The sequence below is a fragment of the Dermacentor silvarum genome, chromosome 3 (assembly GCF_013339745.2).
Source record: "Dermacentor silvarum isolate Dsil-2018 chromosome 3, BIME_Dsil_1.4, whole genome shotgun sequence".
Lineage (NCBI taxonomy): Eukaryota > Metazoa > Arthropoda > Arachnida > Ixodida > Ixodidae > Dermacentor > Dermacentor silvarum.
This window is the reverse complement of record NC_051156.1, coordinates 231,736,089-231,758,221: the sequence shown is the minus strand read 5'-3', so window position 1 is coordinate 231,758,221 and position 22,133 is coordinate 231,736,089. Positions and strand designations below refer to the sequence as shown.

The window sequence follows — 22,133 nt, the reverse complement described above, 5'->3', positions numbered from 1 at the left end:
GCCAGGACGGGACTATTGCGGACTAAGATGTACCGAGTCAAGTACCAAGGTGGAGAGGAAGAGGTGTGGAGAGGAAGAGGAAACGGCTGAACACCTCATACTTTTCTGTAACGGGCTTAACCCTACAGTGCAAAGCAACGGGGCTGATTTTTTCAAAGCATTGGGGTTTAGGGACAGTGAAGGCAAAACAGACATTAAGCGGGTAGAAATAACCAAACGGAGGTTTTCCGCTCCGTCGGTACGCTCTTTCGGATCGGCGTCTGGTGGCTCTTAGATGTTCATCATCAGCAGCAGCAGCCTATATTTATGTCCACTGCAGGACGAAGGCCTCTCCCTGTGATCTCCAAGTACCCCTGTCTTGCGCTAGCGTATTCCAATTTGCGCCTGCGAATTTCCTAACTTCATCACCCCACCTAGTTTTCTGCCGTCCTGGACTGCGCTTCCCTTCTCTTGGTATCCATTCTGTAGCTCTAACGGTCCATCGCTTATCCATCCTACGCATTACATGGCCTGCCCAGCTCCATTTTTTCCACTTAATGTCAACTAGAATATCGGTTATCCCCGTTTGTTCTCAGATCCACACCACTCTCTTGACTGTATATCTTATGAGATGACTATATCTTATCAAAGAAAATGGTAAAACAGATGAAGTTGTCATTTTTAACAGCGGAGCTGTTTCAGCTGGGCCTAATGTGTCCGCTGAATCCAAAAATGTGGGCCGATCCTGGCAGCAGTGCAGAAAGGGTCCAAGCGCAATGGCACATACACCTGTGAACTAGCGAAGCTGAGCCTGGATAATTCTAGCTAAGAATGGTGGGGCCTAATTGCCTATCGATAGGCAATTGATAGCTAATCAATAGCTAGTCGATAATCGATCAATAATCAATAAATTGTCGGAGTCATGAGGGAGGTAGTGGCCGAATACTGCACCAGGGAGGCCAATTCCTGTTCTGGTGAGGGAGTGACTTTGATGAAGCTTAGTGGGCCTGCCTAGTTTAGTTGCACCTGGACTAGTATAGCCCCACTAGCTCTCGGCAATATTTTTTTTTTTGCCGGTGTCAGGCACCACTCCATGCCTGAAAATGTAGTGGACTGGAGCAGGATTCGAACTTACGACCTTCAGACTTGAAGTCGGCTGTTCTACCTCTGCTCCAAGCATAGTGCAGGATGTAGAAGTGTTAGGTAAGGTTAAGTGCAGGGACCATAGGTTAGTGAGGTCTAGGATTTCTCTCAATTTGAAGAGAGAGAGAGTGAAATTAGTCAAGAGGAAACAGGCCAACGTAGAGGCAGTAAGGGTAAAAGCAGACCAATTCAGGCTGGTGCTTGCAAACAAATATGCAGCTTTAGAAAAGGAAGATAAAGACAACATAGAGGTAATGAATGAAACCGTAACTAGGTTTATCTCAGAAGCAGAAATTGAAGTGGGAGGTAGGGCACCAAGGCAACCAGTAGGTAAGCTCTCCCAAGAAACAAAGGACCTAATAAAGAAACGACAGAAGATGAAAATGTCCAACTCAAGAGATCAGATAGAATTCGCTGAACTGTCAAAACTAATCAACAAGAAAAAAGTAAGAGATATTCAAAATTATAACGTGGGAAAGATTGAGGAAGCCGTAAAATATGGACGCAGCATTAAATCAGTAAGAAGAAAGCTTGGCATATAACAAGGCAAGATATATGCACTGAAAGATAAGCATGGTAATATCATCAGCAACTTCGATGACATAGTAAAAGCAGCGGAAGAATTCTATACTGACCTGTACAGTGCCCAAAACAGCCAAGCAACTTTCATTCAAAATAGTGATGAACCGGATACAGAGGCTCCTTCTATAACTAGCGCTGAAGTTAGAAGGGCCTTGAAAGACATGACCAGGGGAAAAGCTGCTGGAGAAGATGGAATAACAGTAGATTTAATCAAAGATGGAGGAGATATCATGCTTGAAAAGCTTGCGGCCCTTTATACGCAATGCCTCACAACTTCATGTGTACCAGAGAGCTGGAAGAACGCCAACATTATACTAATCCATAAGAAGGGAGACGTTAAAGAACTGAATAATTATAGACCCATTAGCTTGCTTTCAGTAGTGTATAAAATATTCACCAAGGTATTTTAAATAGAATCAGGGCAACACTTGACTTCAGCCAACCAAGAGAACAGGCTGGCTTCAGGAAGGGATATTCTACGATGGATCATATCCATGTCATAAATCAGGTAATCGAGAAATCTGCGGAGTACAATCAACTTCTCTACATGGCTTTCATAGATTACGAAAAGGCATTTGATTCAGTAGAGATACCAGCAGTCATAGAGGCATTGCGTAATCAAGGAGTACAGGAGGCATACGTGAATATCTTAGCAAACATCTACAAGGATTCCACAGCTACCTTGGTTCTCCACAAGAAAAGTAGAAAGTCACCTATCAAGAAAGGGGTTAGGCAAGGGGACAAAATCTCTTCAATGCTATTGACTGCATGCTTAGAAGTATTCAAGCTCTTAGACTGGGAAGGCTTAGGAGTGAGGATCAACGGCGAATATCTCAGCAACCTTCGGTTTGCAGATGACATTGTCCTATTCAGCAACAATGGAGACGAATTACAACAAATGATTGAGGACCTTAATCGAGAAAGTGTAAGAATTGGGTTGAAGATGAATATGCAGAAGACAAAGATAATGTTCAATAGCCTGGCAAGGGAACAAGAATTCAAGATCGCCAGCCAGCCTCTAGAGTCTGTAAAGGAGTACGTTTATCTAGGTCAATTACTCACAGGGGACCCTGATCACGAGAAAGAAATTTACAGAAGAATAAAATTGGGTTGGAGTGCATACGGCAGGCATTACCAAATCCTGACTGGGAGCTTACCACTGTCGTTGAAAAGAAAAGTGTACAATCATTGCATTCTACTGGTGCTAACATATGGGGCAGAAACTTGGAGGTTAACAAAGAAGCTCGAGAACAAGTTAAGGACCGCACAAAGAGCGATGGAACGAAAAATCTTAGGACTAACGTTAAGAGACAGGAAGAGAGCGGTGTGGATCAGAGAACAAACGGGGATAGCCGATATTCTAGTTGACATTAAGCGGAATAAATGGAGCTGGGCAGGCCATGCAATGCGTAGGATGGATAACCGGTGGACCATTAGGGTTACAGAATGGATACCAAGAGAAGGGAAGCGCAGTCGAGGTCGGCAGAAAACCAGATGGGATGATGAAGTTAGGAAATTTGCAGGCGCAAGTTGGAATACGCTAGCGCAAGACAGGGGTAATTGGAGATCGCAGGGAGAGGCCTTCGTCCTGTAGTGGACATAAAATATAGGCTAATGATCATGATCATGATCAATAAATAAATTCCAGAAAATGCTGGAGATGACTTGGTAGTGCTTAGCCTAGCCAAAAAGCCAGGACTAGCTAGGTGCCCATCATCTCCGCTGTCTCTTTAGCATTGCGCTGCCAGTGCAAGCTACGCAATTTTTTTTTCTTTTCCGCAAAAACGACCATTGGAAAAATAAATTGTACAAAGAACCACTCCTCAAACCCTTTCCATGTTATCGCTTTTGCGATCGCACTATTACCAGTGTCGATACTATGGCATTATTTTAGCGCTAAGGCCAGTTACTTTTGTGCTTCAATGCATAAAACAGCGTTTTCCTCAAAAAGTTAACTGGAACGCCCATGCATTTCGTCGGACACTTTGAAAATTAATATCTCGAAACTGGTTCAGTCCTGAGAATTCGTTCCAAGTGGATACACCTTGCGAACTCGGCGGCTAGAATTCGTAGGTTGAAAGATTTGCCGCAAAATAATTAATTAAAAAGGTAATTTGCGTAATTATGTTAGATATTCAATTAGGCGTTTTGACCATCCATTAGGCCATCCATGTCAGAATTAGCTTGGAACTACATAAAACAATTAGCCTCCTTAGAGCGTCGTCGCATTAATGCGAACACAAGAAATCCTGAGATATGGTCAATTCCATACTTCAGAACTCTCTATAAGCATCAGTCGTGAATACATTACCTACCATTCAAGTATCGGCCACATTCTAAAAGCATTTACGAATTAACGGAGGCCAATTATGGATTGCAATCTCGTGCCCCACACTACAGGTTTCATTTTGTTAGAAGTGTGGTAAATTCGTGAGCATTTAAGTTAGTCCCATTTCAGTAGACCTAGGCTTCTTGCATTAAATGACTTTTGAAAATGTACAGCTATTTGTGAATGCATACTGAAAAGCAGAAACAACGCAGATGACGCAGAAAACATGTGCATGTACACATGCACAGCTTATCACTTCATCCTCCATCTTGCAGCAATAAAAGTGTCATCGCGAAATGCAAAAACGCCCGTGTGCTAGTGTTGTAGGGCACGGTAAAGAACCCCAGGTGGTCAAAATTAATCCGAAACCCTCCACTACGGCGAGCCTCATAATCAGAACTGGCACGTAAAACCCCAGAAAGAAGAAAAAAGTGCCATTAAAGTTTTTCTAGTTTTCGGCAGTTCCATTAGCTGCCTTGAAGACAACAGTCTGCGTTCATTGCATGTCCTCACTAAGATGCTCCGCTTGTTGCTCCGGGGTTGTAACTGAGGGAAGGTGTTTGGAGCCCGGCGAAAATGAAAATCGCACGACATCATAGTCCAGCGGATCGGGCAGCTCTCTGCCTCTAAACATCAGCTTTTGGCGATACCGATCTTTTGCTTCGGTGCTAAGCGCCTTAAAGTAGTCGCTCGTCATCTCGACAATATTCACGATGTAGAATCAGCTCATCACAGATTCCGCCAAGCAGTGCAAACATCGACACGCCGGCCTCACGTCGCGCATGCCTTCAAACAACATAGCCGGAAGTGCTTCTAGCTCCCCTGCCCGAAGTTCCGATGGGGCAACCAATCAGCGGCAAGCGAGGTTTGTTTGTAAACACTGAAACCGTCTATACAGCACGCTTCGCATAACACGGGCCGTCACCGCCGCAACAGCGGGTAGCCGAGATGTGCTAAGTACACGCCCACGTTACCAGCACGGTTAGTCGGTAACTCGCCGCACGCCGTTTGCCATTCGCAGGCCACCGCTCGACAGCGGTTTTGCTCGCGAACGGCGAGATTTCCTTGCAGTGCGCAGAGGATGAGACCGGGACTCATTTGTGCGGCATCCTCACCGCCGCTGATCGCTCGACGGCGCCGATATCGCCGCTAGGCCTTTTCCGGTTCCCTTCAAAGCTAAAGCGGACGACGCTTCGAAATGAATTACCGACGCTCACAAGCCGCAATATTTTCTTATCGTTGTTATTTGTTGTTATATCATTGTTATTGTTAATTGTACACAAAGAAGAAAAATATGCTGATATTAGCGGCGCCGTCGGCTGCGATGCGAGCACAGCCGAGCCGGTCGTCACGCGTCGGATAACCGTGCACTGCAGCTGAGCTGCAGCCGATGTTTTCCTTGCCGGTGGCGGGGGCGCGCAGCTTCGCGGTCGTCGAGTGGCCCGTTGATCGTGCAGCGGGCGGGGTGCCGGCCGAACTGCCGTTAACTTTGGACACCTCTCGCGCTCCAGACGTTCTACGGCACTGGGGGCCGGTTCACCGTCGGTATATTTGCCGATAGCGTGGACGTGTCTTAACCGGAAATGGACAGCGCGTTGGCAATGTCACGCGACATTTGGAGGAGCACTCGGTGAGGAGGAGAGACCAGCCGACGAGGAGAGTAGCGAAGGAAAGAGCGAAACGAGCGAGGGCCGTGTTTCGATCATCAAACGCGTGTAACTCCACTTTTCCGGCACCATTTCGAAAAATTCTTGCGGCTACGTGTTCGTTGTAGACTCGTGCACAACACCACAACTAAATTTCGACCTCTGGGTGGTTTAGGGGCCGTTTAAAGAAGGCTAAGCTGAAGCGGCCTCCCAATTTTATCGCGACAGACGTTTTTTGTGGCTCCGCAAGAACATATACCTTCTTTCGGTACTCACGCCTGTTGAAAAGGCGATGGGCGATTGCCAAGAGTGATAACATGGGGTGTGCTGCTGGCGCCGGCAGAACGCGCGAACGACGAACATATCAGAAACTTGTAATTCGAAAATTACGTCTTCTAAAGGACTGAAAAAATGTGGTTGATCCCTCTTATATAGGAATCGGTATAGAACACGAAAGTGAAACGTGTCTTCACAGAAGTAGTGTAATGTTTATTGCACATTGATATATAATGTCTATTGGTGTTTTGTGGCTAAAGCGCCCTTAGGCGTTGATGCACCCACGCTGACGCCTGGTGGCACGTCTCCTCCATCACGACTACCAACGTCGATGACCATGAGCAACCGTCGTGCATATGGAAGCTGCACTACGCTGCACACGCTAGCACAACGCGAAAGACGAAGCACGTAACTGACACACTAATACAACGCGCAAGACAAAGCACGTAACTGAATCGTCACCGAGTCAAATCAGCGCGTACAGCGCGTCGTAATTGCAGCCTCCGCGATCAACTTCAGAAACATTTTCAGAGCTAATTGCGGAGGCCACGCTCCGCTGTGCTGAGTACGGTGAACGCCACCTAGGTGGCGTTGGTAGTGCTTCTTGATGCCAGCGTCCCTTCGAATGCTGGCATCGAGGCGTCGTAGTGCTGAGACCACCGAAGCGTTCACTGTCGGTGCGCGTTAGTGTCATAATGCAGTACTTCTCTTTTCTGCTCGTAGGCGGCGGCACCGCCCCGAGCAAGAGCGCGGGTACACGGAGGAGTGTTAGATATATAAGGCGCGTCTGTGTAGCTCTCTGCAAATGCGTTTGTGGCGCAATGGGTTAAACGCTCGGCGATCTATCGTCGCGGACTGAGAGGTCGTGGGTTCGATTTCCAAATTTATTTTGCATGTTTGTGGAACTTTTTCTTCTGGTTTCTTTCTTTGTATTATGTTCGTGTACATTGTAAGCTGACGTATTTCCGTGACGGAAATACGTCAGTGAAGTCTTGGTGGACCCCGGCATAAAACACTTTCGTGTTAAAAAGGCATTGCACCCACGCATTTGTCTTGAGTGCCTGTTGCGTCCGTCTCTGTGTATGTCGCGTACCGTCGCGTCGCCCGAGGCCAAGTTTTGGAAACGCGAAGTCGCTCGTGTATTTGTGCTGCCAAAGTGCAGGAAATAATGCCCGGAAATGGGGGAACGCTTGGAAATCAGATGTTTTCATATATGTTTGGGAATAGTCGGGTATTTTCTACGCCATGTATGTAAAAGCGAATTGCTTTTGTTTGTAATGCCGCCCATTCACCGCTTTCGCACGTTTCGCCTCGCAGTATTCCTATGTCTAAATACCAAAATGACTCATGCTTGTAACATGCTGTTACGTGCTTGCAAATGTAACATGCTTGTAATTTACTTTTTTTTTCAGCTGGTACCGTCCGGCGGAGCTTCATACAGGAACTACTGCCTTACCTGCTGGTGTCACAACGTTGGATGAACTCACAAAAAGCGCGGAACGAGCTTTTATATATAGCAAAATAAATATTTCCTCATTGCACAAAAGGTCTTGCGTCTACTTTGTGAAATTGCACGTGGCACAGATTCGATGGGACTTTACGAGATCGTTCGCAATCATTTTTACTAAATAATAAACCGATTCTGCACGAAGAGCAAAAAAGAAAAAAAAAGGAAAGGGGGGGGGGGGGCGCGGCCGATGTGCTAGCTTGCATTCAAAATACGCGCGCCCAAAACCGAAACCGGAAGTGATGTAAGTGATCGACACCGACCGCTTGGCACGCTGCAGTCAATTCGGCCGCTGGGCCCTATGGGAGTGTCCCCTCTTGTTGAATTCCTTTCTCTATGGCCTTACCTTCAACGCGTTTCGAACGCGCTGCCCAAAGCGGTGGCAAGTCAAGTTCAAGTCGAGGAGCGTTTATGAATACGAGGGGTATACTCTCTCAGCAGTCATGTGATGGCGTCGGCAAACGCGGTGCACGTTCCGGCATGTGTAAATGGCTGCGTAAGACGCTGTGGCCGCTCCCCCTTACTAGAGAGTACTGCACGTTTCTAACGCGTTTGTGCTAGCGTCCCCTTAAGCGGGAGATCCGATGATTCCCTCCGGAGCTTCGCCCACTCATCATCATTCACCCCGTGGATATGCTGTGATTTTTTTTTCTTTTTCTTTTCTTGTTTTGGCAACAGTATGTCTGCTTTGTTTTCGTTCTTTCTCTGCGTCAAGCAGCAATATGCTTGCACAATAATGCATACCTTGTGCTTTTTTCTTTGGCGTCGTTGTAGAAGAATATTTGTCTGCATGGAAATATGTGATTGTATTTTATGTATTCCGGTGAGAGGGTATAGGTGTACACAGTTTTTTGTTATTTGTGTAATTTTTGTATATTTTGTATAATTTCTGAAATTTATAGGCTGATTGTGCTTAAGTGAGTGCCGTGAACGCCAATATGGAGGCCTGCGGCTTGGTGAAGCTGTCGAAATGACAGCTTTTTCCGCACGCTCCTTCGTGTCATTATGCTGTACTGATACGAAAATAAACGTTATTGTCATTGTCATACTCCTGAGGAAGAAGCCGCCCGACATGAGCGCCAGAAAGAGCTCGCTGACGTCGTGAGGAACGCGCTTGGAACACCATCGGTGGTGAAAGCCGACGCGTCCAAACCCGTAACACGCTAGGAACGCCGTCGCCCGTGGACGCCGACTTTTATAGCCCGGCGCCTCTCCTCCTCATCCCCAGCGCGCGCTCCGATTGGTCCACTCTTCTCCTCCCGGCGAGCGGGTCACGTGACCTCTCCGGCGCTGCTCCTGCGTGACGGCGACCGTCATCGCAGACGCACGCTCGACTAAGAACAGCTCCGCTGTTAAAATCTGCAAAAATTGTAATTATGACGGCATAGCAACGTGGTGCCATGTAATAAAATTACAGAAGCGATTACCACTTGCAGTGGTAATGGCTGTAAAGTATTTCCGAACATATATTGAAGGTCGACAGTTCAAGCTATTGGCGGACAACCTATCTACTCAATCTCTCGCAACCCAAAGGCATAATTGCGAGGTGGATCAACGAATTCACATTTGAAGTGACCCACAGACTAGGGGAAATGCTACCAGAAGCTGATGCATTATCGAGGCTGCATATTCCATCCGCAGCAAATACGAAAAAATGGTGCGCCACCGAAATCCGAGAGGGAACAGAGGAAATTCGGCCATAGGGCGAGAAGTTTTACGTGCCAGATACATGCCGGCCAAGAATCTTCCCACTTTACTACGACAGCGCCAAATCGGATGGGTATGACGGATTCTCAACGACGTTCAGGAAGATAAACCAGCGCGAAAGGAGGAAGGCAGCGCGGGAGGGACGGCTCTGCCGGCAGCGGCGTACTTTGCGCGGCTCCGGTCTGTCGCGCGCACCGTATCTTTCAAGCGATCTCCACACGGCTTTGACCTTTCTATGCGCTGTGCTTTTGCGGCTAAAATTCCGTTGAAGCGATAGACGGCTCGAACCTTCGCTCGCTGCTTCAGCCGCGCTTGCTCATGCCAGTGTTTTGACAGCGGTTAGCGGTTGTCTGCAGTCATCGAGTGTGATTTATTCATGTTTGCTTGTGCGCGCTGACACCATGTTTGTTAATTCAGTTAGTAAGCGAATATGTCAAAGTTTATGCAGTCGATAAAACTACTATCCTTACTCCGCTCTACTAATTTCCTATCGCAATTTATGCTTCTCTTTTCGGGCAAAACTGCGATTTTTTTATATCAACTGCAGAACGAAGGCCGCGACCTCCAATTACCCCTGTCTTGCGCTAGTTGATTTCGCTAGCAGATTGCAAATTTCCTAACTTCATCACCCCACCTAGTTTTCTGCCGTCCTCAACTGAACTTCCCTTCTCATTGTATTCATTCTGTAACTCCAATGGTCCATCGGTTATCAATCAGTTATCTATTACGGTCACTGTAATTTACGTTTTTCACTAACCAATTACAAGTAATCATAATTACTTGTAATTGGTTACTGACGAGACAAGCTGTGACAGGCCACGCAGCTTTAGGAACCTGGTGGGAACTAGAGATCGTGCCGCGCACCAGCCTCGCGGACGAGCAGGTTCAGACAGGCAAAGCGTGGAGCTCAATATTTTATTTTCCTGATGTTAACACTCCACCAGGCGTTTGCTGACCAATTGAATCGGTGCTGTTACGTGTCGATAGCAGCGACCACTGATGACGCCAAGAAATCGCATGCGGAAATTTGTACAGCTTTTCATTGCTTAGGAAGAACTGGCTCATTTTCCCTTTACCCGTTTCCCCAGTACAGGGTAGCAAGCCGGTATTTACACTGGCTAACCTCCTTGTCTTTCCTTTCTAATTCTTTCTCTCTCTTGCCCAGCCGGGAGCGTCTTCTTCAAGTGCCAGCAAAAATGAAATAAGAAAGCGCTGTGTTTCACAGAGGACCAAGACGCTGAGTCGACAATCTTGTGCGCAAGATCCGCCGCACCCTACTCAGGGCGCACGTTGAGCCAGTTATCATTGTCGCTGCTGATGTACTCAGGAAAAAAAACGAGGGAAAATGACTAATGAAATTTTTGAAAAGTCACTGTTCGTAAAAATAAGCAGCGCAGGAAGAGCTGCAGAGGAGGCACTGAACGTGCCAGGCCAGCTCGTTCTGATTACGGTATCTGTGTAATGTTACAAAAAGTTGGAACGAAAGTAACGTAAAAATAATCGATTACTTTTGAATGATTCCTCAATCATTTTCGGCGGGCAGCAGTTTGTAACTGTATTTAACTACATTCTGAATGAACTAATTCTAATCGTAATCGGTTACTTTTCTTTCTGTAACGTGTGCAGGTCTGGCTGTCTCACGCGTTGTTTGAGGATGTCATCTCTCCTCATGGGTATTCGCATAAGCGCGAACTGCTTTTGCCGAGTGCCTTAGTGATCAGATAACTTGCAAGGTAATTTGTTTGGACGCGTGTTTTGAGTTGAGCAAATATTGCTGCTACGGCAGTTGACAGCAGGATTCGTGCCTTTCGGTGTGCTGCCTTGGTTCGTTCGGTATAGGACGGCATTTCGCTGCGAGTACACTCGAGTCGCCACTCACTCGAGCATCCCCCGATGACGGAGACGAGGCTGAGAGGCAGAGCGGCCTCTTCCCGCGTGATGCCGAATGTCTGGATGAGCTGGACGTAGACGACGGCCGTGCCTCGGATCAGCCCGCGGTGGAAGAAGTTCATCCAGGCGCACGAGAAGGCGATCAGCCACTGGCCGTTCTCCTCCTCCCTCTGCAAAATCATATCCAATTATCTGCAACGTTTTTGAAAGTGAAGCAGCACACATTTAGTGAGCGCCATAATAACAGCCGAAAGAGTGCTGCCAAAGACAGGCTGTCGTATCATTTGGGATTTACTTGAATTACATTAGGTGGTCGCACGAAAACAAATTACGGCACAACCCATCTCACGATGGCTGTCAACGATAATGCCATTCAAACAGTGTAGCGACACATCATATTGTATAAGTCCGGTTTATACGTAGTGGACATTCTGAGACTTTGGTTGCTTCGGCCGGCATACACTGTCTCAGGCCTGCTTTAACACGCTTGCGGTGGTTGCTCATGGCTGCATCACGACAACTGTATGACGACGACGCTCTGACGAAAATGGAATGTCGTCGATATAACGACAATGAGATGCTGATTCTGAAATTATGACGATGGTGTAACGGCGTGACAACGATGACAAAATGAGGTCACGAAGAGTTTATGACGACGACAAGAGTTAACAGCGACAATTTTTTAACGCTTTTAGATTTCTATCTTCATTCAACCGCCATCAACTATGATGGCGAGTTCTACATCCAACGTACTGGCATTTGTATAGGCTCAGCCATTGCCCCCATATCGTGTGACATATTTGCGCACCGACAGTGAACGCTTCGGTGGTCTCAGCACTCCGACGCCTCGATGCCAGCATTCGAAGGGACGCTGGCATCAAGAAGCACTACCAACGCCACCTAGGTGGCGTTCACCGTACTCAGCACAGCGGAGCGTGGCCTCCGCAATTAGCTCTGAAAATGTTTCTGAAGTTGATCGCGGAGGCTGCAATTACGACGCGCTGTACGCGCTGATTTGACTCGGTGACGATTCAGTTACGTGCTTTGTCTTGCGCGTTGTATTAGTGTGTCAGTTACGTGCTTCGTCTTTCGCGTTGTGCTAGCGTGTGCAGCGTAGTGCAGCTTCCATATGCACGACGGTTGCTCATGGTCATCGACGTTGGTAGTCGTGATGGAGGAGACGTGCCACCAGGCGTCAGCGTGGGTGCATCAACGCCTAAGGGCGCTTTAGCCACAAAACACCAATAGACATTATATATCAATGTGCAATAAACATTACACTACTTCTGTGAAGACACGTTTTTTTGTCCTCGGTTGACAATGAAATATCCGCTAAGATGTTGTACACGCCTGTTAAGCGAGTGTTTAGGTACGTGGACGACTACTTAATTGTTTAGAAGAAAGATCACGGTCATAACGCGATCAAAGAAATTTTGGACATGTTCAAAAACTCATCGGGAGGTCTTAATTTCACGCACCAAGTGCCAATTAACAACCGCATTCGGTTTCTCGATATTAATTTTTGTTTTTCTTCGGATGAACATGTATGCTGAGCATATATCATCCCAGATCTAAGGAAACCTTGTTACCCTGTGACAGTGCACACTCAAAACTGATTAAGAGAGGCATAGCAACCACATGCATTAAGGCAGCAATAAATAAGTCATGTGAGCACGAAGGTGAGCGAAGTCTTTTAAATCAGACAGCACGATTACAGAACGCAGGTTATCCCCATTCAATATGCGAAACCATTTTGCAGAAAGAAAGGAGAAAATGTTTGGAATCAGCACACAAAGAAAAGAACGAAGACATGAGACCAGTGCATGTGGTGCCGCACTTGCATAAGTTGTCGCAGAATATAAAGAATGTCTCCAACAGACATAATGTTGATTTACTTATCAGTGCCTTTGATAGGAGAGTGGCCCTTGAATTGTAGCACCCACAGTCTCCAGTCAGGCCACAAAGGGGCTGAACAGCACAAGAAAGTCAGCTGAAAGGAACCTTTCTCAAAAAGAATGGCTTGCGCTTCCGAGCCAGCAACTTCCCAAAGAACCACAGACTGCCAAGCCCACTCGGGAGCCTACTCCTGCCGCTGATGACATGCCCAAAGCTGATCGTCAAGTTATCTCAATGCTGCGCCCCCTCATAGATGCCATTCGAGTGATTTTGTCGAACATTGGAACCACGTCTGCTCGAAGTGCAGTGAAAGTACTGGACGCCTTTAGCCCAGTGCTTGAATCTCTCGAATAGAGACATGGCCAACCATCACCCATCCTTTCGAGAAGAAGTCAAGGAAGCGTCAATCATCCAGTGGAACAAAAGAGTACTAAAGCCACGCCTTTCAGACTTTCGTCAATATGTATAGACTAATTTGTTCCCAATCATTGTCATATGTGAGCCTAACGTGTCAAAACCAGTCAGATAATCGGGATACGAAGCTGTTGTGTCCACAACAACTGGTGCATGCAGCAAAGTCATCGTTTTTATTCGTCAAGAACTTACCTATGTTCGCCAGCCGATTCCGCCTCAAGATGGCAATCAATGTTTGCCGAACAATCAAAAAGGGCAAAGTCACGTTTACACTTGTAGGCGTCTATATATCGCCTTCAAGTAATTTTGATTCGGAAAGATAACGAACATCTTGTCGGTGTGTCCTGCTCCATATGTCATCATCGGAGATTTTAATCCGCATCATATGGCATGTAGAAGCGGAAGGACAAATGCAAGAGGACAAAGACTAGCAAACTCCGCCTGCAACCACGGCCTTTCACTCCTGAATGACGGCAGCCCAACGTTTATACGAGGTGTGAATTATGGCAGCTGTCTTGACCTAGCTTTCGTCTCCAGCTCTTTCACAAGATGTGTTAAATGGTTTTTGGATATCGAGACACACGGGAGAGATCATATTCTCACGTACCTTATCATCAAAGGGATGTCCAGGTCCTTCCCACGGAACACCATTCGATTAATTGACTGGACTAGATTTACCTCTGCCATGGAACATGCTTGTCGAGATGGATTGTCCTCTGGATTAGAGGAAACAATCAAGTGTGCAATGCGAGACGCCACACGCACGGTTACGGTTTCGTCGAAGCACACGGATTTGGATATAGAGTTGGAGCGGCTTCGTGCACTTCGTCGTCGTGCGGAGCGGCGGTACCGGCGTACAAAATCCATTGATGACCTTAGCACAGCCAGACGACTCCAAAAGAAAATTCAACGTCGCATGTATAGATTGGCATCACGACGTTGGACAATCTTTTGCCATCACTAGACCCCCGGAAGCCACCTTCCCACATCTGGAGAACCGTACGTGGTCTGCGTTCCCTCCCTGAACAACGCTTCCCGTTCAAAATACTGGCGCTCTTCCAGAGGCGGCTGGATGTTGATGTTGCAGAAGACTTTTGTGCAAGGATCGTTGGCCAAGCAACCTGTCCAGGCTCTCCAGCCCCCAGTGACATCCCCATTTCGCCTGACTGCTGCATGGATCTTCCTTTCACAATGGAGGAACTTGAAGCGGCTCTTGCTGTATGCAGGCGTTCTTCATCCCCGGGACCAGATGGAATATCCTATCGCGCCTTGAAAAACCTGATTGAATGCGCACGTAGAGAACTGTTAGATCTCTACAACGTATCCTGGCAAGATGGCATGGTTCCCGAAGAATGGAAGACAAGCCGCTTGGTTCCTCTTCTGAAGCAAGGCAAGTCCCCACTTGAACTCACCTCATACAGCCCAATAGCGCTGGCCAGCTGTGCGGGAAAAATAATGGAAAAGATGATCCTTGCCCGCTTGGAGTAGTACCTGGAACACTACAACATGTTCTCAAATTGCATGGCTGGTTTTCGTCGAGATCGCTCATCAATAGATAGTGTTGTTGATCTCGCTACGTATGTCCAACACCAAAGACATGCAAAAGATTATCTGCAGCTTTGTTCTTGGATGTCAAGGGGGCATACGATAACGTATCTCACGAGGCTATCCTCGATGCTCTTGAGATGGTTGGCTTAGGTGGTCGAGTTTTCCAATGGATTTCTCATTACCTTTTTATGAGATCGCTCTTGTGTGTACCGGCGATGGTCAAACCGTACGACACTACACCTACCGAGGCGTCCCTCAAGGCGGACTACTAAGCCCCACCCTATTCAAGCTCACGCTCATTGGTCTCGTTGAACATCTGCCAGCTGCGATCAAGATATCAATGTACGGAGACGACATATGTATATGGACTTCAGGTGTGACACACCCTCAGATACGTGCAAGACTTCAAAAAGCTGCTACACTGACAGCTATGTACCTCCGCAACCAAGGTCTTGAAATCTCGTCAGACAAATGTGCACTGGTGGCATTCACCCACAAACCAATGACACCCTATGCCATCTCTATAAATTGCCAGATAATTCCTTATGAGAAGACTTACAGATTTCTTGGCATAATCATTGATAGAGATCTCTCATGGAGCCCGCACGTGACCTACTTGAAACAGCGTTTGACAGCAATCCCCAGCTTTTCAAGTTTCTGGGCGGAAAGACTTGGGGAATGTCAGTACATGCAAAGTTGGAATTGTACAGGGCTCTTTTTCTGGGCTTCTTGAGATACAGTTTGCCCGTACTGACCAACACTTGCCAGACAAACCTTCGTGCTCTACAGGCTATTCAAGCTCGGGCTCTAAGGGTTTGTCTTGGTTTGCCGAAATGCACATCAACAGTGGCGAGTATTTCAATCGCCCGGGACCAACCCATACAAACGCACATTGCAGTGGAAGTGTTGAGAGTGCAAATTAGGCACTTTGCCCGGGCCCGTTGCCATCATCTGGCAACGCTACCGTGAGAAAGGTCGCAGGCATCATTTTGCAGTCTGATTTCGAAGTATTACACTCGCCTTCCATCAGGCTTCTCCCCTGCAACTAAGCCATCGATTCCTCCATGGTGTTTGGATCGACCTGCAGTGCACCTTGCCGTACCAGGAATCAGAAAGAAATCTCAGCTGTCATCACCTGCTCTTAAACAACCCACTCTGCTCCTTTTGCACGAAAGGTACGCCGACCACGTACTGACGGATCGGCAACTCTCCAGTGTTCCTCTGGATTCGTAGTATTCCCAGAGAAAGCCACCACCATCAGTTTCAAGACGTGTCACCCAACGACATCGACGGCTACGGAACTTGCAGCTCTTCGCGCTGCACTTCGCCTCGTCAGCCAAGAACAACCTCGAAGGTGGTCAATGTTTAGTCACTCGAAGGCAGCACTGCAGTATTTGCTATCAGCCCTGCGACGTGGACCACACAAACAACTGGTATTCGAGATTAGAAAACTCATCCATACCTTGACTGAGAAAGGACACCACGTGACATTTCAGTGGCTTCCAAGTCACTGCGGCGTCATAGAAAACGAACAAGCCGATAACGCTGCTCGGTTGACTCTTCAAGGCGACGAAGAGGAACCACTACCGTTCTCAAGGACAGATGCCGCTCGAAAACTTGGATTGCTCACCCGGGATATCACGTTCTGCAGCACTGACAATTGGGCGAGTTGGTACGGATGCATGGCTTCAGAACGGCGCAACAAGGAAGACGAAAAGACGAAAGAACACACGAACACAAGCGGCGGCGCTTGTGTTCGTCTGTTTTTCGTCTTTTCGTCTTCCTTGTTGCGCCGTTCTGAAGCCATATATCACGTTCTCCCTGTGGAACGCAGGAAGTTTTCAAAGCTGCACAACTTAGACTCCTCTCTGCGCCTTTGCATCCCAGCTGGACTCTGCCGTCGAGAAGTTTTCCTACGTTTTCGAATATGGCTAGCAGTGGCCTTTACCAAGTCTTTTTCATTTCGAATCGGATGGGCGGACGACGCCTCGTGTGATGACTGTGGCAGACTCTTCAGCACCTTCTCTGTGACTGTCCTCGCTACAATTCACAGAGACGATCACTCGCACACGCGATAGCGCGTTTTGACCTCAGAACCTCGAACAGAGGAACTTATTTTAGAATGCCGACATCACAAGCCATCGCAGCGGAGGGCGACGAGGGCACTGCTGCAGTGTTTAAGGGCAACAGACTTGGACAAGCGGCTGTAGCCCGGACAGGTGTTTATAGTGCTGCAAGCGCTACTGTGCTGTGCCACCTGTGACTGATTGTGGTTGTGTATCTGTGCTCCTTTCTTTCTCTATCTATACTTTCCTGTCACTTTACTTTCCCCCCCCCTCTCTCCCCAGCGTAGGGTAGCAAACCGGATCTTCCCATATGGTTAACCTCCCTGCCTTCCCCCTTTCTTTGGTCTCTCTCTCTCTCTACTTTTCAGTGCCCCATGCAAGATTTTATCGACATGCAATCCTATGAAAACGCTCAATACGCACCTGTGCACCGTCGTTGATAAATCCCGCTTCACTGACTGCCCGCGCAACGTTATATATCAGATACTGCTGAGCTGTGGCAGAAATTACATTGGACAAACGGGACAGTGTTTCAATGATAGAGCTCGTCAGCACAACAATAACGTGAAGAATGGCTGTGGAAGTCATTTAGCGGTACATTGCAAAAAGTGTCCATGCACTCCCATTTTGAAAAAGATGAAATTCATAGGGAAAGGAAAAAGTAAGAAGGAAAGAGAAATAATAGAGGCATATCACATTCGAAAGGAAGGAGACAAATGTGTAAGTTTTCCCTTTCTTGCATTGTCGGAGAAAGAAATAGCTTTTTTTTTTGCATGATAGGATATGATGTTACTGATTTTGCGGATGTTTATATGACTGGTGTACGCATGTCTACGCTGGAAAAAGTATAAATGGCTGATGATTTTCAAATAAACTTCCAGTTGGCAGTTAGCGCTTGTTTGCGGTATTTGTTTCTTCGAGTCCTTGTTTTATTTGCGCTGTTCAAACCTCAGTTCAAAATCATGAACCAACTAGCCCTCATCAAGACCTTACTTATGACGACGATTGCGGGACGACGGCGTATGAAGAAGCTGGAGTGATGCTCATTGCACGACCATGCCGGCCTGAAGACGACAGTGTGACAATGGATGTATGACAATGGTTGTCTGACGACAACGCAATACGACGATGGCAATTTAACGGTGGCGTAATCACGATTGACTGACTACAGCATGATTGTAATCAATGGCGAAGAAGGAATGACGTCGATGGAACCATGGCGGCATAACAATAGGATGACGCTATTGGAGTGGTGGTACATCATGACGATAGCGGTACGACGACAATGTGATCACAACGGCATGACGAAATGGCGATGACGTAACGGCCGCGACGGCATCACCACTTTGTGACAATGAATGCTTGATGTGACGGAGACAGCGTGTCGACTATGGCATTGCAAATGTACCAGGAGAAAGAGTAACACGTAAAAAAAGACGTGGGCAGCTTGCACTAGTGGTGCAAGTCTGGAGAAAACAGCGGAGCTGGTGATCGACCTAGGTTCTTCCAGGCTTCAGCTTGCACTAGTGGTGCAAGGCTGGAGTAAACAGTGGAGCTGATGATCGACCTAGGTTCTTCCAGGCTTCACTAGGGTTGGCTAAGTTTTGCTAGGAAATGCTAAATATTCCGAATCAGCTCGCCGCCGACGCGCACATTCTTGCTTGGCAGCGCCACGCGCTTCAAGATGAGCGGCGGCTTCTTCGGATGTCCGAATCCTCTTTGGTCGTCCCATATCAAGGCCTCGCCACAGAGTCAACGAGAGTTCTGTCGCCGTCGCGGCGGTCCGAGCTTTATCTCCCCGGTGACGTCATGGCGAAGCTGCACCTCCACACTTGCCGGGGCGTGGCTGGTCGAAACGTGCCAAGACGCCCCCAGAGGCGCCTGCTGCAGTCATGGACACCGCGCTCGTTCGGCGCGAACGCGGGGAAACGGGAAACGTGGGCGGCGTCGGCAGCAGCTATTCGTGTTGCCTCGTTGGTGCTGCTACAATTTCTTTCTCTTTCTCATTTTCTCTTCCCGTCTCCCAAGCATTGCGCGCGCCGCGCGCATGCTCTCCTTCCCTCTCCTTAACGTCCCATGTCACGGCAGCCTGCGCACGGCACGGAGAGGAGGCGAAGCACACGCCGCTCCGCGAGGTGGTTGCTAGGCAACCCAGGTGACTCAACGCTCAGCGATGTTTTTTTTTTTTTTTTTTTTTGGTCGACGAGCACGGTTGTACGGATAGCTGAAACGGCTTCGCTGTTAAAATGCTAGGATTGACGTCTCATTTCTCAGGCAGGCGCCTGCGAACAAAGTAAATTAGCAGCGTTGAAACGAAAATTTGATATATTTTGGTCTAGGTGGGAATTGAACCCAGACCTCCGCGGTGGGAGACAAGCACGCTTCCTTGAAGTGTGCTACAAAAAACCTTACATGGCAGTAGCATGGAACTATTTACACAAGTCACTTGATGCAAACGCTAATACAGTCTACATCATCATCATCATCAGCCTACATTTATGTCCACTGCAGGACGAAGTACTCTCCCTGCGATCTCCAATTACCCCTATTTTGCGTTAGCTGATTCCAATTTGCGCCTGCAAATTTCCTAACTTCATCACTCCACCTAGTTTTCTGCCGTCCTCGACTGCGCTTCCCTTCTCTTGGTATCCATTCTGTAACCCTAATGGTCCAACGGTTATCCATCCTACGCATTACATGGCCTGCCCAGCTCCATTTTTTCCTCTTAATGTCAACTAGATTATCGGCTATCACCGTTTGCTCTCTGATCCACACCACTCTCTTCCCGTATCTTAGCGTTAGGCCTAACATTTTTCGTTCCATCGCTCTTTGTGCGGTCTTAAACTTGTCCTCGAGATTCTTTGTTCACCTCCCAGTTTCTGCCCCATATGTTAGCACCGGTAGAATGCAATGATTGTACACTTTTCCTTTCAACGACGGTGGTAAGCTCCCAGTCACGATTTTTTAATGCTACCGTATGCAGTCCAACCCAATTTTATTCTTCTGTAAGTTTCCTTCTTATGATCAGGGTCCCCTGTGAGTAATTGACCGAGATAAACGTAGTCTTTTACACACTATAGAGACTGACTGGCGATCCTGAATTCTTGTTCCCTTGCCAGGCTATTGAACATTATATTCGTGCTTCTGCATATTAATCCTAAACCCCCCTCTAACACTTTCTCGGTTAAGGTCCTCAATCATTTGCTGTAATTCGTCTCCATTGTTGCCGAATAGGACAATGTCATCTGCAAACCGAAGGTTGCCGAAATATTCGCCGTTGATCCTCACTCCTAAGCCTTCCCAATGTAAGAGCTTGAATACTTCTAAGCTTGCAGTGAATAGCATTGGAGAGATTGTGTCGCCTTGCCTGACCCCTTTCTTGACAGGTAACTTTCTACTTTTCTTGTGGAGAACAAAAGTTGCCTTGTAGATATTTGCCAATATATTCACTTTTGCCTCTGTACTCCCTGATTATGCAATGCCTCTATGACTGCTGGTATCTCTACTGAATCAAATGCTTTTCATAATCTACGAAAGCCATATAGAGAGGTTGATTGTACTTCGCAGATTTCTCTATTACCTGGTTGATGGCATGGATATTATCCATCGTAGAATATTCCTTCCTGACGCCAGCCTGTTCTCTTGGTTGGCTGAAGTCAAGTGTTGCCCTGATTCGATTTGAAATTACCTTAGTGAATATTTTATACAATACTGAAAGCAAGTTAATGGGTATATAATTCTTCATTTCTTTAACGTTTCCCTTTTTGTGGATGAGTATAACAATGGCGTTCTTCCTGCTTTCTGGTACACTTGAAGTGTTGAGGCATTGCGTATAAAGGGCCGCAAGCTTTTCAAGCATGATATCTCCTCCGTCTTTTATTCAGTAAACTGTTATTTCATATTCTCCAGCCGCTTTTCCCCAGGTAATGTCTTGCAAGGCCCTTCTAACTTCATTGCTAGTTATAGAAGGAGCCTCTGTGTGCTGTTCCTCGCTACTTCGAATGAAAGTAGCTTGGCTGCTCTGGGGACTGTACAGGTCAGTATAGAATTCTTCCGCTGCTTTTACTATGTCATCGAAATTTCTGATGATATTACTCTGCTTATCTTTCAGTGCGCACATATTGTCTTGTCATGTGCCAAGTTTTCGTCTCACTGATTTCATTCTGCATCCATATTTTACTGCTTCCTCGATATTTCCTACGTTATAATTTCGGATATCCCTTACATTCTTCTTGTTGATCAGTTTTGACAGTTAAGCGAAATCTATCTGATTTCTCGAATTTGCCACTTTCATGTTTTGTCGTTTCTTTATTAGGCCCTTTGTTACTTGAGAGAGCTCACCTACTGATTGCCTTGGTGCCTTACCTCCCACTTCAATTACTGCTTCTGAGATTAGCCTAGTTACAGTTTCATTTATTACCTCTATGTTGTCTTCATCTTCCTGTTCTAAAGCTGCATATTTGTTTGGAAGCAGCAGCCTAAATTGGTCTGCTTTTACCCTTACTGCGCCTAGGTTGGCTTGTTTCTTCTTGATCAATTTTACACTTTCTCTCTTCAAATTGAGAGAAATCCTAGACCTCACTAACCTATGGTCAGTGCACTTTACCCTAACTCACCTAAGTCTACATACACACACGCAAAATACACTCTAATAGATCACATAGAATACCATCACATATTACTGTGGTCAGTAACAGAAACATTCGAATATCTTGAGCTATTCATGATGCGCCATTTGCGTCAAGCTCTGGCGAATGTTAAGCTTCAAGCCTACAAATCACTAATCAGGGCTAAAGCCGAATACGCGTCACCTATCCGGGGCCCATATCAAAATTATCTCCTAACGTGCTTGAGTGCTTTAAAAATCGTGCTACCAATATATTCATGCACCCCACTCATACGACACATCCCTAAGGGCAAAGTCTGATCGCTCTCGAACCGCCGCACTATAGCCAGACTTAATGTTTTTAATAAATTATTTTACGGTTCACCCAATCATGTTCCGTACATCAGCCCACCTGCAGAACGCTCTGCAGTGGTCACCAACTTCAAGTCTTAAAACCACACAACTACCTTCTCTGCTACATTTTCCCGAACCGTATCCGATTAGAATGTTCTTCCGCAACATTTTGTTGCTATTACTAGCCCCC

At 46.9% G+C, this 22,133-nt stretch overlaps 1 protein-coding gene across 1 annotated transcript in view; it reads right to left on the bottom strand.

Moving 5' to 3' along the window:
* The window catches only part of LOC119446861 (monocarboxylate transporter 5-like), a 98,864-nt gene that overhangs the window by 30,890 nt on the left and 45,841 nt on the right, over positions 1 to 22,133 (bottom strand). Inside the window, exon 2 of the mRNA XM_037711435.2 lies at positions 11,049 to 11,229. Coding sequence (XP_037567363.1) covers positions 11,049 to 11,229 — 181 coding nt within the window. The remainder of the gene's footprint in view (positions 1 to 11,048; positions 11,230 to 22,133) is intronic.